Here is a 15,884-nt window from a genome sequence, read left to right as displayed (position 1 = left end):
CTGCTGTACAGTGTTATTGTATGTACTTTGTATTGAATAATAAAAGTGGTCATCGAGGCATCAAACCGAAAAAATACAACGTAAGAGACCTTATATAGTATGATTGATTGGTTTGCCTTAGAGTGCCATGGGGCAAAGTCATTGTATACAAATGCTTCATATGTATTTAACTGTAACAAGAATGATGATAACATGCTAATTATGTTAGACTTCAAACTAGCCTGCATGCGTATGGTTAAGCGTAAACGTAGGATATATGAAATAAAAATGAAAGAAATAGAAAAGCTAAGACTATCTAAGCCTCGTCATTTTTGGAAATTATTAAAACAAACCTAAAACAGATAAAAATAACAATGTTTCTATTGCAGACTTTAACAATTATTTGTAATCATTGGAAAATAATATACCTTCTGCTGAAAACTATGATCGATTGATTTTACCAGCAGACATAATTTTGAAAACTTATATTGCAGGATTGAGGAATTAGGGTCGATCTACCACAGATGTTATTTTTGTTTTCAATGCAATTTTGCATGATAAAAAATATTGTACTGTACCTTTATTGATATGCTACGTGCTTTTGATCGTGTTAATTTAAATAGCCTCTGGTTCAAGTTATATAGATCGTATGCAAACGTAAAGTCATGTGTAAAAAATGTAGTTCACTATCCGAATATTTTGTGCTGCCGGTCTTAGGCAAGGGGTGATAATTTCCATGATCCTACTTGCCCTTTTTGTTGATGACCTTGACCTATGCGGACTTACTATAAATGATAGTACTTTGATGCTGATGTTATTTGCCGAAAATATGGTTGTTTATGGAAAAACTGTTGATGCATAACAAAATAGTCAAAATACTTTACATGAATACTGTTTAAATGGGGCCTAGAATCAAATATAAATAAAACAAAGATAATGGGTGTTCGTAAAAGGGGCACAGTACGTAACAATGAAAAATGGTCATACGACAAGTGCATTAAAACGGTTGACAATTCTAATTACCTTGGTTCTGTTTTAATTTTACTGGATCTCTTGTTTTAAACCAAGAAACCATTGCAGAGAAGGGTGTTAAGGCTCTAAATGTACTTATTAATATCATTAAATATGATAATTTCAAACCAGGCGTTCTTTGCCAATTGTTGGACGCTTTTGTAAGTGCCACGTTGAATAACGGAATTGAAGTGTCGGGGCGGTCCAAATCGAAAGAAACAAGAAACGTTTGTCAAAAATATTGCCCCCACTCCCGTGAGCGCCATGTTGTCAGGATTATTTGGGACAATTGAATGAAATATGCATGGACCTCCAAGTCAAGTTTTAGGGCCATGGGTGCAGGCATTGTCAAGTTATCACACAGACAAGCTTTTTCCATTCATGTTTACTGTGACCTTTACCATTGACCCGATGAACCCTTAAATCCATAGAGGTCATCTAAAGGTCAGGCCAAACTGCCTAGTCAGGTGTGATGATCATAGGCCCAGGCTTTCTTGAGATATCACTGGGAGAAGCTTTGTTAACTTTTTTTGTTAAAGGTCACTGTGACCTTGACCTTTGATCCGAAAAAACCCAAAATCAATAGGGGTCATCTACTGATCAGGCACAACCTTCATGTCAAGTTTGATGACCATAGGTCCAGGAATTGTCGAGTTTGCCTTCAAGGTCACTATGACCTTGACCTTTGACCTGATGACCCCCAAAATAAATTGGGGTCATCTACTGGTCAGGCCCAACATACAAGTCAGGTGTGACGGCCATGGGTGAAGGCATTGTCGAGTTATCACTCGGACATCTTTTTATCATTCAAGGTCAATGTGACCATGATCTTTGGTCCGATGAATCCCAAAATCAATAGGAGTCATCTACTTGTCAGACCTAACCTCCAGGTCAAGATTGAGGACCATGGATGCAGGCATTGTCAAATTACCAATCGGACAACCTTTTAGCATTCAAGGTCACTGTGACCTTGTCATTTGACCTGATGACCCCCAAAATAAATAGGAGTCATCTACTGTTCATGCCCAACATCCAAGTCAAGTTTGAGGGCCATGGATGCAGGCATTGTAGAGATATCACTCGGACAACCTTTTATTATTCAAGGTCAATGTGACCTTGATCTTTGGCCCGATGACCCCCAAAATCAATAGGGTTCATCTACTGGTCAGGCCGAACCTTCACGACACGTTTGAGGGCCATGGGTGAAGGCATTGTCGAGTTATCACTCGGACAACTTTTTATCATTCAAGGTCAATGTGACCTTTACCTTTGGCCCGATGAACCCTAAAATCAATAGGAGTCATCTACTGGTCAGACCCAACCTCCTAGTTAAAACTGAGGGCCATGGGTGCAGGCATTGTCAAATTTGCAATCGGACATTCTTTTAGAACTCAAGGTCACTGTGACCTTGACCTTTGACCCGACGACCCCTAATGTCAATAGGGAGCATCTACTGGTCAGGCCCAGCATCCATGTTAAGTTTGATGACCGTAGGTCTAGGCCTTGGTGATTAATCACTCGGACAAACTTAAAAATACTTTTACCATTTAAGGTCACTGTGACCTTGACCTTTGACCCGATGACCCTTCTAATGGTCAGACCCTATCTTTGTGTAAGTTTGATGACCATACGTCAAGGAATTGTTGAGTTATCACTCGGATAAGCTCTGGTCTACCGACCGACCGACCGACATGTACAAAGCAATATAACCCTCTTCTTCGAAGGAGGGCATAATTAAGCGTATTCATTTCATGTTTTGCAAAAATATACTTGGGGTTAAAATGAGCTCCTTTAATATGGCTCCGTTTATGGGGAGTTTGGTAGATACCCATTATATGTAAAAAGATATGCTAGAATTACAAAGTTTGGTGTAAGACTATTTCTTCAGATATTTTTTTTATAAATAAGCTTTACAACAATATGTTGGCAGTTATGCTAATGGTAATAATTCGGCTAATGATTAAAAACTTAGTATATAAGTATGTATGGTTTCTCTTATGTGTGGATAAATCCAAACTCTGTTAATTTGAAGAAAAAAAATCCATATTGTGTTTAAAATAGAGTGATCGATGTATTTAAACAGGCATGGCTTGAAAATGATAACAATAGTAATACCTTATGAACGTATAATTTCATAAAGAACATATTAATTATTTTCTGATGCATTACATGTTTTGTCAAAAAACTGTTATTAACATGTTTACGACAATAAACAATTATGTCTGTCTGTCCTTATTCAACCTGGTATTTATTTCTCTATTCGTCAATATATACACATAAGCACTAATAGTGTCCATATGCTTAGGTGTATCAAGTATTTTAATTTTCTGTTATCTCCTTTGATAATCAGGCGAACACTGCATGTGTACAATTTGCCACCACAGTTGCAATAAGTACATAATCATATTAATGAGCCCCAGATCCCAAATAAACAAATTTTATATCGATTATCAGATCTACCTTAAACTTAAAACTGAACATTTGCATAACTGTTTATAATACTTTATGTACTGTTTCATAAGAATGAATCTAAAACATGAGGAGTTGATCACTTGGACGAATTGTACCTAATTCGCGACTTCTCTACATCATTATATATATATACCCAGTAATGGATTGAAGAAGTTTACAGTTCGTTAGTATTTCTTTACAAACATCTAATTTTCAGTAATAAAACAAACAAATTAAAATCTTCTGTTCAAATTCATAAACGCAGTTTCTGGTACAAGTCATAGTGGGGTTAAATCAAACAAATCATGCAGGTGCTGTGCAAATTGTTTTCACAATATTCATTCAAATCATGCAACAATACTTATGTGAAAAACTACAGAAACAAGCTCAGTAGCCAAAAACTTAAACATAAATCCCGTTTAATGGCACTGGGTAAACGCCAAAGAACACAAAAACAAACAAATCACAAACATAAACATGGAACAACAGCACAAAACTCCACAAACAGCACAGTGCAAATGTATATACTATATATAAAAAGAACTAGATATGTTTACAAGGATTGTCAGGTACCGCCTTGGAAAACCTAACAGTATATAACTCTGCGTTGCACGGGAACGATGATTAAATTGGTAAATGTAAAATGAAATGAGGAGATTGTTTTTTTCTTTATTCTACTCGAAGTAAGCGCCTTCTCAGAACAGTAAGAGCAAAGTTCAGCAGCAGGTGCGAATAATTCAATTTTTATGTATTACAATAAATTGCATTTATGATAAAAAAAAAGATATATACAAAAAAAACAGGGAAAAAATTAGAATTGTGTTAAAATCTTATCAAATTGAAGACATCCATAATTTCTTTTTCAATTATGTCTTCTAAAAGACCAAACGTTAGTACAATGTTTGCAGTGTTCTTTATACGCCGTTACTTATAGAAAATACATGGTTGACCATGGCTTTTTTATATGTTTTTCGCAACAAGACGTCAATATTTCTATTCTTCAAATATTTATTGTTTAAATTCAGATGAATTTGAAATGTGATGACAGCTAGGGCCGATCAAGTATAAGAACAGTTTTATAAGAATCCTTGCCTCAGGAAAATGACTCTACGCTTGAATAAAAAAAAACTTAGCAAAATACTTAAAATATTTTCTTACAAAAACACTTTCTTTTCACTGCTTTTTGACTTTCACCGTATGTCATCATTCGGTTAGTTTGTAAACAGTTCCCGGTAGCACAAGTTACCAAGGTCGACGGATTAACAGTCTGTGGCGTTAACCACTCGTCCACCTGAGACACACAGATTTATGTTTTAAAATAAGTGCTATATAAACCTACACTACAGTATATTGATTGCACTCAACGATACTGTAGGTACTTCGGATGTCATTGTTATAAATTTAAGTTAACTGAAGTAAATTCAACTTGACAACAAATTCCAAAAAGGGTTTCAAATGAATTATTATGTATTCATTTACAAAGGCTCTAGCATAATTCAGAGAACTAGACGATAATAAAGGCCGAAATGGAAGTTTCAAAGCGGCAACTTTTTGAATTTAAACTTTAGTTAAATGCATGTCATGCACACACATATCTTGTTGGCACACAATGACATTATTATAAGCAATGACGAACATATAATGTGCACATGTTAACAGTTTAAAACAACTTATATTTCTGGTATATGATATATTCTGAAAACAGTAAACTTACGCGTATAACTGCAGCCATATTTGCCTACTTTTGATCAGCTGTTTGTGTAAAATGCGGCGCCGATTTTTTTATCAAATGTTCGGGCCCCGATGTCATTTTTTAAAAGACTTTTTCGTTACGTATACTATATTAAACTCGATAATAAGGTTGTTTATTCGCTCAAATGCTTATATTAAATTCAAATTGTGACAAAACAACTTATTTGTACAGCTAAATCAATAAAGATGTGCTCCCACAAAAAAATACTTGCCGGCCCGCTCGCTGGGGGGGGGCACGGGATCTATATGCCCCCCCCCCACCGGTAGAACCGCCACTGAAAGGGGAAATTAATTGGCCAAAAGCAAATACTGATTTCATATACAATCTTGCAGTCGGAATAGACCATCTGTTTGATAGTAACATTTCAAAGTAGTCGATACACATCAGAACCGTAATTGAAAACCAACAAAAATGCAATTCAAAGTGTTATAATTTTATTAATTGATATTTCTTTTATTTGTTAGTGTATTATATTGAATGTAAAATTTAAAAACCAAGGATCTCCTTGACCATCATTTGATATTACACAAGAAACTTAATTCGATTTACCGTCTAAAGTGTTTACGTTTTTGTGCACAAATGTATAGAACATTTCCTATTAGTGTATATATCCAGATCAGGCCAGACTAATTTTTTTATTTGTTCCCTTCGAAAGCAATCCTCCTGAACACATCGTTTTGATAAAAGCCAGTTTTCCAAATGGTGTAGATAGATTCACCTGCCATTTTCTCAGTTCCTGAAAGACAAAACACATACCAAAATCCCCTTTTCCATATGCCTATTATTGTGACGTCACTCCCGCCTAGTCAGATATATTTAGTGATGGTATTGGCAGCGAGGCAAGGGCGGAAAACAGAGTTTTCTTCATTTTCGGCATTTTCATTAGTAGACTTTGCCGGTGTCCTTAAACTTAACAGACTTATTTTCATTCGATTTTCCATCGTTAAATAATCGTTTAAAGGGGCTATACACCGTATGATAAAATAGCGAAAAATAAAAGAAAATTGTCGAAAACTGACATAAACGTGGTATCCATGTGTACAATGCATTGAAACTAACTAAATGAAGTACCACATAGTTAACAATAAATTTATTTTCGCAGTTTGTTTCGTATTTTCCGTAAAAAAATATACTAGGTATGTTTACCTATTAAAATTCATTCGTATGCGTGATTGGCTAGTCGATGTTATCACGTGATATTACCAAGTAAGGTATATAGCTTAAATATTCAAACGGTTTAGGATAAGCCTTCGTAGCAAAGTGGTTACGAAACTGGGCTGCAATTTTAGCGACACTGATTCGAACCCGTTTTTTACATTTTGGTATTTGTTTTACAATTATGTTATCAAAAAGTAAAACATTTTATTAAATAATTGTCCGGAGATTCGTTACAGAAAAAAATATTCGGGTGCCAATCTGGTGTATAATCCCTTAAAGGCTGAAATAGGGACACTTGTATTAATCGCGAACTATCAGCGCTATCGTCATAGCTATATAACCTCTGCCCATACATTTGTTTATCAATTACACTGTGGTCTGCTTCTTTTACTTTCAGTTAAGATGCAGAAAGACAGAAGTATCTTTCAGAATATTAATCAGCGAGAAAATAACTAAAAAGTATAACATGCTGTACAATACAGTCATGTTATGACAAACGTCTATACATAGTGTTGTGACAATGAACTTCCTATTCTTAATTCGAATAAAACTCCTGTTCAGTTCTGTTCTGTTCTGTCCTCATTTTATCAATAATTTGTTTTTTTTCCTATGTGTCCCTTGTGTTTTTGTACAATGACAGAGGGCTGAATATAAATGGATGATAAAAATACAGTGCATGCAAATATTAGCATAAACCATTATCAAGCGATTAACCGTTCGGTGAACATAAAGCATACGGTTTTGTTTCTTATCTGTACTGAAATGATATTGAGGTGATAGTGTCAAAATCAAGCACGGATCTGTTCATTACATAAATAATACCACACTTTTATCGTCGTTTAGAATACGGAAGCTTTTAAAATGGCGAGTGAAGAGGGTAAGTACTTAAATGTTGAGTAAAAATATATTTTGTACTAATAGGATCTATTTTTGCGGTTTATTATATGTACACATTTCTGTTCAGATGTGTTGTTTTCCCTTATTGTTAAGCGTTTGTTCAAAATATTGAATGTATTGATCGAATTGAAACTTGAAATCTGTAATAAAGTTCCAATTAATTACACCTGGTGCACCCTCCGCTGTCGACTTGGTTGTTGAGTGACAAATAGTTGTATATGTTGTTTTTGTGCAAATATATACTGATACAATGATAAAGCCATTACAACAACCTTTAGAATTGGCAGATATTTAAATTCCAATTAAACTCATTTTGTATATTTGTTTTCTGTAGAAGACAGTAAATACGTGAATCGCTTGGGGGAATCGAGTAGAAGGATCTGCCATGATGAACTACATGAAAGAAATGATGCAGATACGATGATTGCTGTACAAACCTTGCGGAAGTGGGTATACGAGCACAAGAGGCTTAGAACACCGACAGGTAAGCATTTCAGATACATTTATTGATCGTCGGGTAACAACGGCTCCCATCGATACACACAGATCCTGACTGGCCTTTCCTAATCAATCAGCGATATCTTAATTGATTTTATTTTTGCTTAACATCTCACCAATTTGGGACAAATTCCACTTTAGACGAGTATCGTAAGTGATTAACCGTCAATGCAATTCATAATTGTAAAGTAAATATCATCACGTACGTATATGTACATATGCGCATGTTAATTATTAAATCGAAGCGGGGAAAATCGATATTTGCCAAGATATATTGAATGATGATTATCCGAGTTCATGTCAGTTGATAATAACTTTAATTGACCCTTCGGAGTTATTATTTCCTGGTACTGAATTGATTGGTATTGTATAATTCACAATCACAAAGCTTTGTATTTGATGTTCAGAGAAAGAAGAACAAGTTATCCTTAAAAAATCATATCAACTCTAATGGCAATTTTAGACATATCAGTACCACCTTCATGCACTTTCTATATATAAGTATGGTCTCGTAAATTAGTTAACCCCACCCTCAAAATCCACAATCCCGCATTTTCACCAACATCTACCCCACCCAGTAGCCGCAGAAGTTATAAATAAATACATGTTAATGTTTTATTGTGAGGTTTCAAATTCCTCGTGGAGTGTCTGAAACTTGTGGCTCTAAAAAGAACCGTCACTATGTATGGGCGTTGTTGCTTGTCCCTCTTATTTCCATTATGTTACTATTTTACTGTACGCAGTCAATGTAGCTGTCTGGATGGTAAAGTATGCGGGTAGGTCAATAATAGACTTATATGGTATCGTCATTTTTTGTTGACAGACTATCGATTTCTACTCAGTTTCCTTCGCTTTCGCAAGTTTAGTCAACTTGAGGCCCGGAAAGCTTTGGAACAGTTCTGGACCGTGCGCTGTTCACAGCCAGAGTGGTTTATGGGGGAGGACCCAACAGATCAGCTTATGCAGAAGATCATAAAAATGCAGTACGTGGCATGTTGTTTTGAAAGGCAGGAAGAATGTGTAATAGAAAACTGAGTTTCATTGTCAAAATCCACACAAATTGTACAAAAACTATGGTGTAACTTTCAGATCAAGTTATTGAAAAAATATAAATTTTCGATGGTTAAATCTCATAGAGATTAACAATGAACTCTTTCTGATATGTGAAAATTGATGATCATGGGTCATTTGTCCATACAGAAAGTAGTCTCTCTAGTGAATGTAATTTAGTGATCATGGCCAGTGTGTTTATACAGAACGTAGCATCTGATTTGCCATATCAATTTAACGTTTGTTTGCAAATAGCGCGACGGGTGATGCACACATATTATCAATATTATTTTCTTGATATAACCACAACCGCGGTTTTCACACTCAAGGAATTTATCTCCGAGAAGGTATAAATTGTAGATATTACTTTTACAGAATGATGTGCTGTCCAAAACAACGAGACAAACACGGCCGTCGCGTCATGTTCATGAAGTTTGGTAATGCTCTGATTTCTAAAATACTTCTCATGACAACCCATTGTTTTTTTACTAATGACTTCTCTTCAACTTAAAATTGTATATGTAAACGTTTTAATGTCATCTTGCATTAAACAAAAATAAATCCTTCAATTATTTTAAGACAAAGTCGATGTCGGATTTATAAAGACAACCGGGCTGCATGCGTTGTATAAAGCAAGTTCGCTCGTGTTGGACTGGTTGGTGTACGACGAACATGTGCAAGTTGAAGGTCATGTGATGGTCATCGACTTCCGGGGTTTATCGTTCAATTTGTTTAAAGCGATGTTCAACAGAGAACTTGAGGAAAAGTACGAAGAATACTTCAACGTAAGAATACCCAACACAATTAGGGAAATATATTAAACTTATTAAAACTAATGCTTTAATTTATTAGAACTATTATTATAATATTGATAATCATTTTATTAAATTAAGGGTATTTCTCTAAATAATTCTACCTGCTAATTGTTGAAATTACGTGTACCATTGATTTAAACATATTCCATGTACATTGTTGTCAATGTAAGGGTGAGAGTGGTCATTCTAGCTACCTTTCTCTTATTTATGTTTATTTTTATCACTCATTTTGACAACATGAACTTATTAAGTGATTCTTACTGCATTTTTGTTGGTTTCTTGAGGAGCATTAGACTTTGACCTTAAATATATCATTTACTTTGTAAGCAAATAAAAATAACTTCTTCAAATAATGTTTTGATGTTTTTCTGAAACAGCCTTATTATATACAAGACCACGGTAAAGACTGTTTTAAAATGTGTGTTTTTTAAACAGCCTTAAACCCCTTAAATCCACGAAAAAAGGTCCATGGTGGAACATTTGAGTTTAAAAATGGACTAGAGTTAATAGTGACGAAATTGTCAAAAAGTTAACGAAATTCGACTTTAATTTTTCGGGCAAATATGATATGAAAAATGTCCCATCGACTTTATTCTTAATCCGGATTGATGCTAAACTTTCGTTTTGTCTGGCCTACAAATATGTTCGGTTATTACAGCACGCCTTGCCAAACCGCATGAAGTCAATTGATGTTGTGAACGAACCACAATTCTTTGACCTGATTTGGGCAATGATAGCTCCCGTCATGCCACAGAAAATGAAAGATCGGGTGAGTATGAAAGGCTTTTTTTATAAGCAAAAATGCTAAATGTAGATTAACTGATACGATCCTTCCCTGGTTACTAAAACTTGCTGGACAAATATTGCTTGACCTCTTCTTCATCCACAACAGATTTACAATACATTTATGATGGATTTGGGTTTTATCTTATGATAAAAATATTTACCTCGACCATAGCATCGTTATTATTACGATATTTCATAGAATGTCACAAGGTATGCTGCCATAGAGTGATATTTGTTTCTTGTAAAAAATCAACAAAATATATAAAAACAAAAAGAGAATGTGAGTTGTGGTCAAAAAATGGTTAATCTGACTTACCTGTCATTTAGTAGCCATATTGTTGGAGAATTAGTGGTCTAAATAATACTATTGGGGCAACTGGCAACTCAGGATATTAAATAAAAGGTTATTATTATTGCATCTGTTGAAATGCCTAAACATCCCAACGCAACCACTAAATCTTCACGTTGTTGCATACGTATATGACATTACTTGTCTTGTATACTCACGTTTACATCCCGCAATTTATTTCCTTGTTTTACTATTTAAATTATATTTGTACATATCCTTTCATTATTATAACTGAACATTTGTTTATGACAATATATTCTTCGCAATCAGACAGGAAACATTGTATCTTAGACATTTCAGGACTTTTTTTTGGACATTCTGTCGAGAAATTAAGACTAGCGGCAAATTTGCATTCAAATGCATACATTTCCCCGGTTGATAAATACTCCTATAAACGTAACATAGTTTATCAATACTTCTTGATCACATCATCAGTGTAAACGATAAACGCGTCCGGCCAACAAATAGAGAGCTAAGTTGTTAATGTTCATCACTTCATAACAACAGATAAGGAAATAGAGCGCACTTATAAACTGATGTAAATAAAAAAGCTATAATGGTTTTATTGATGCTGTTTTTAATAACCAACACAACAAAATTAATTGATATAAATAACGTTTGAACCAAAAATTATATTGTTATCAAATTATACAGAAGGTCATGATTCAATCGTAATGCTTTAAGGTGAATTTGAAATATAATTGATTGCAGCCACCGAATTGGTTATATTGCAATATGCAGTTACTTGCGTTGCGTTCATGACGCCGCCTGTATACACGTACCTTGTCAGGATTTGAGCTATGAATTTGTGACTCATCACTAAATATCACGAAATGCTATCGATGAGCACGATTGTCGACCGCCCACTTACGTCAACTTTGACGGTGACGCCCCGTAAGAATCGTGCCATGATACAGCTATTGCAGCGTTCGTCCCGCCCCAGAAGCCGATTTCTCATTGTTTGGCGTTTGATAATCCTTCCACTACAGCCATCAATATGGTTTGATTGAACACGCTTTAAAATACCGATCGCAGATATGACGTGTACGTATGTAATTGTCCTGACGCGCTGACGTCAAGCGAGGCGCACCTAACCTTGACCTGTCTGACACACTCCCTGTTTCATTTATCCGCTCTGCTAGGCGTGAAATTTTCAAACGGGACACATTAAAACGTATAGCGACGAATTATTATGTACGTCAACACTATAGCATAACCAAACTCCTCGTAGGATTTTTATTACTTAGTCAATGTACCGTTAATTCATAAAAGAGGCACAACTTTTTGTGCCTAAATCGTGCTGTATATCATTGTCCGGATATACATGTGGTTTTTGAGTGATAAAAAACTGAACGTTAAAGATGAATAAGTAGCACGTGAAAACCGTGTGCTAACCCACACATGACTCCAATTATGTGTACTGGAGAGTAAATTTGTTTTCTGCGTGTACCAGAGGGAATATGACGATAATTTTTATTTTGCGAGAAATATATAAACGTTTTTTATGCAGCATTTTTATTTCCATTAATTTACTTTACAGGTTCATGTAGAATGTATTGAAAGCCCGTCAAATCAAATAACTACAAGTGAACTCAGTAACTTATAACGTTGGAGAATCAGCACATATATCTGGGATTAATCAAATATATACAAATGTGTATATTTTGTGGCGATGGTGTTTCAAGTGGTTGTTAAATAGATAGCATTTGTTATCTGATATTTAATTTCCGTTAGCTGCATGTCTAAGTTAATTATCAATTAAACTTATTTTCAGAAAAAGGTCATATCAGTCCATGTTATCACCAGGAAACTAAACCAGTCAATTAATCACCACTTAACAGGACATCCTCCTTAGTTCAGTGTATTTTGTGTAATTTTGAACAAATCGCATGAAGTGGCAATTGATTCAATGAAATCCAATCCCTGAAATACTTCAATTAAATAGACCATCGACCATTGGAATGTTTATTAATAAATAATATCGTTCTCTTTTTAATGTCTGAACAAGATATGTATTTGAAATATATAAAAAGAAGTACGCAAATTCTTTTATCAACTTGAATGCCTTAGGGCTGATATCCTAAATCACAGATCAGAAATATCCACATCGAGAAGGTTACAATTTGTTAACAATAATTTCCTTGTTACATCCAAATAACAAAGTCACAATTAAAGAAGTTATTGGTGTAGGATATATATCTTTTTCAGTTGAGGAACACGTGGTACACATAGCAGAATTCAGTGACGTAGTTGAAAATCTCTCCTTTTACTGAATTATTTAAATAATAAATAAAGGCCTTTAATAGTTACCTTTAGGAGGTTTTGTCTTCCAAATGTTAATTATCGTTGGAACAAACCATTTATCATTTCGGTTTTGCTAATTATATACCGTGGAAGATATACTTGCGTTACTTAGGGTAAAGCACCCGGACTTCCTTGTATCCCGCCACTGTTTCTTCAGCGTGCTGCCCTTTTAGCAAAAACAAAGGAACCCGTTGGAAATAAGTGCTTGCACTATCACGGGTTATCCCTGACCACAAGGTCTATAGAAACACATACACACATACATTAATATTCATATTTAACCGTAACTTCTCTGCGTTTTCTGTAACCCTAGAGTAGAGGTGCGTCGCATGTGTCCCATTTGTCGTCCATAATTTACGTCATAAATTATTATTAGCATGAGCTTTCTGCTTTCTATTTGCCAAGGGAATTCAATGGGAATATACATTTTTAATAGACTGCGTATATAATTTCAAGAAAACAACATATTAACCATTAGACCGGATGTCAAAATAGGGTAGAAATAAATATTCTTAAGGTCATGTCGCTATTAGGCTACAAACAACCAATTCACAGCCTTCCGAGAGCTATGCTTTTCCAATAGTTACACTGGAAACTTTTAACGCTAAAGTTTTGCAAAAAAGAACCCACTTATGTTAAGCCTTTTGCAAGAAGAGCCCCTGTTCCTTCTCTTTTACTCAACTTTAATTAATTGTTGATATTTGAACAAGAGCAGTTTTTGTATTAATATCCGGTCAACGAGGAGCAGGAAACTGTGGTCTTGAGCCATAAATGATAATTGACCTATACTACATTCTGCTTAAAGGAAGAAAGACATACATACAATAGCAGCCTTGGTTGGATAATGACTGCTTGCCGAATCTGTTTTGACTGAATATAGTGATGAGTTTGCAACATAACGACCTCAGCAACAGTATTGTGCAAACATACACTACTTCATACCTTGTTCAAAAAGTGGTGTCTGTTTACGTGCCTACGATGTATATACACTTGAAGTATTAAAGATATGTTCATGTGTTGTGTGTTTAGACGATAGATATACAATCTATAAGTTTCAACAAACGTCTGTTTTGATATGTTCTACTTAAATCATCTACTAAATGTTACATAGGAATCATCTTTTTAATTTTGTTTTGTTTCAGAGTAGTTCTTAAATTAGATTTCATTAAATCATAATATAAATAAACACTACTTTAAATTGCAGTCTTTAAAATCATTTGAACCACAAGCAGAATTATATCTGACTTATCACAAACAATTGATGCATCACTTTCAAATAAGATTTGGCTATTTTTTTGCTCGCTCTTAGTTCACCTTTTGCAAAAACAAAACAACATGCAGGTCAAACTTATGAACTCAAATATTTGGAGTCTTAAACTGCAACAGATTGTTTCGCTTCTAGTTTCACCTGCACGGCCAAAGTCTTGTGAAAATATACGAAGAGGTTGGATACGAATGTTTACCGGAAGAGTACTTACCGGATGAATATGATGGTCCAAAGGCTGGAACTTGTGATGAAATCGTTGGTGAGTAACTCAAGGGATGGGAGTGAAAATGTTCTTAGATACAATAAGATACAATAAACTGGGTAACCTTTAGATTGTGTTCACTCATTGCTTTCTTAACATTTACTTGTTTTCTAATATTTTAAAGTTTAAAGACAATGAGCACAATTCATTAATCATATTTTGGAGAATGATGAATATAAAAGCAATAAGAATTGATACATATGTTTAAACTTAATTGCTTTACAAGCATAATGTAGAATGCCAAAAAGGATTTTCATCACATTAACAAGAGTAAAGAAAGACTTAAAGTGCATGATAATCCTTCATAAACGTTTCAATTAAACCTCTTAAAGTGACATTAATATTTCAAATCAATGCATACCCATGTATAACAAACGTGAATTTTGAGTGAAAACCCTTTAACTACTAACTAAATAATGCATTTATGAAAAATATAATTACTAATTGCAAGTTTAATAGCTGAAAACGCACAATTATTCAATGACTAGTGGGTCCTAAAGGATTTACAATTATAACCTATCGTCACATAATGTATAAAACACTGCTCTTGAAAATAATTCCTTATTTTGAACTAACCAACGTCATAAGTTTACAATCATCTGAAATCGTTAACTCTGCCATTTGCAAACAAATCCCATTTTCATTTTCAAAGATTGGATGATAGAAGACATGACGCAGCCGAAGTTTCTGGAGTACATCCGTGACCTCTCCAGCGGCAAATACGGGGTTGACAAGGTCAAAGATAATCCCACAGAAACAGAGGGATCGTTCAGGAAAATTGTGGAATAGGAAAAGTTTGACAATTGCAGTAAACCATGTCAAGTACTTGTAAATGTTGTAGTTTCGTAGCGTATGTAACACATAACTTGTCTGTTTTCTTATTTACCATGGCTAGTTAGTAATTTTGCGGATATGAATATATGAATATATATATATATATATATATATATATATATATATATATATATATATATATATATATATATATATATATATATATATATATATATATATATTTATATAAAATACATGAATATTATTTACATGAAACCTTAGTAAACATATTTTGATTAAACAATATACAAAACTGTGATGGGATTGTATGACAACAATAGGTGACTGTGAAGCAGTCAAATGAAAATAAACAGTTCCAATATTAATATTTAAAAGCAACATAAGAGTTAGACACTTCTTTCTGTTGCTAAAAAAATAAACAAGTAACGAACCTAGATGTTTAACCCCATTATTGTTCTGTTTTACCAATCAAGCACGAACACTGGCATCAAAACAAATTTCACATTTGC

At 34.3% G+C, this 15,884-nt stretch overlaps 1 protein-coding gene across 1 annotated transcript; it reads left to right on the top strand.

Moving 5' to 3' along the window:
- Positions 1–7,073: 7,073 nt before the first annotated feature.
- Positions 7,074–15,519, top strand: LOC128203592 (alpha-tocopherol transfer protein-like). The gene is made up of 8 exons (XM_052905082.1): positions 7,074–7,229; positions 7,584–7,733; positions 8,571–8,730; positions 9,173–9,234; positions 9,377–9,582; positions 10,271–10,381; positions 14,454–14,577; positions 15,233–15,519. The coding sequence occupies exons 1-8, from the start codon at positions 7,214–7,216 to the stop codon at positions 15,367–15,369; spliced, it is 966 nt and encodes a 321-aa protein (XP_052761042.1). The 5' UTR covers positions 7,074–7,213; the 3' UTR covers positions 15,370–15,519.
- The last annotated feature ends 365 nt before the right edge of the window (positions 15,520–15,884 follow it).

Source organism: Mya arenaria, chromosome 9 (genome assembly GCF_026914265.1).
Source record: "Mya arenaria isolate MELC-2E11 chromosome 9, ASM2691426v1".
NCBI classification, from domain to species: Eukaryota; Metazoa; Mollusca; class Bivalvia; order Myida; family Myidae; genus Mya; species Mya arenaria.
This window is presented reverse-complemented; position numbering and strand designations above follow the sequence as displayed.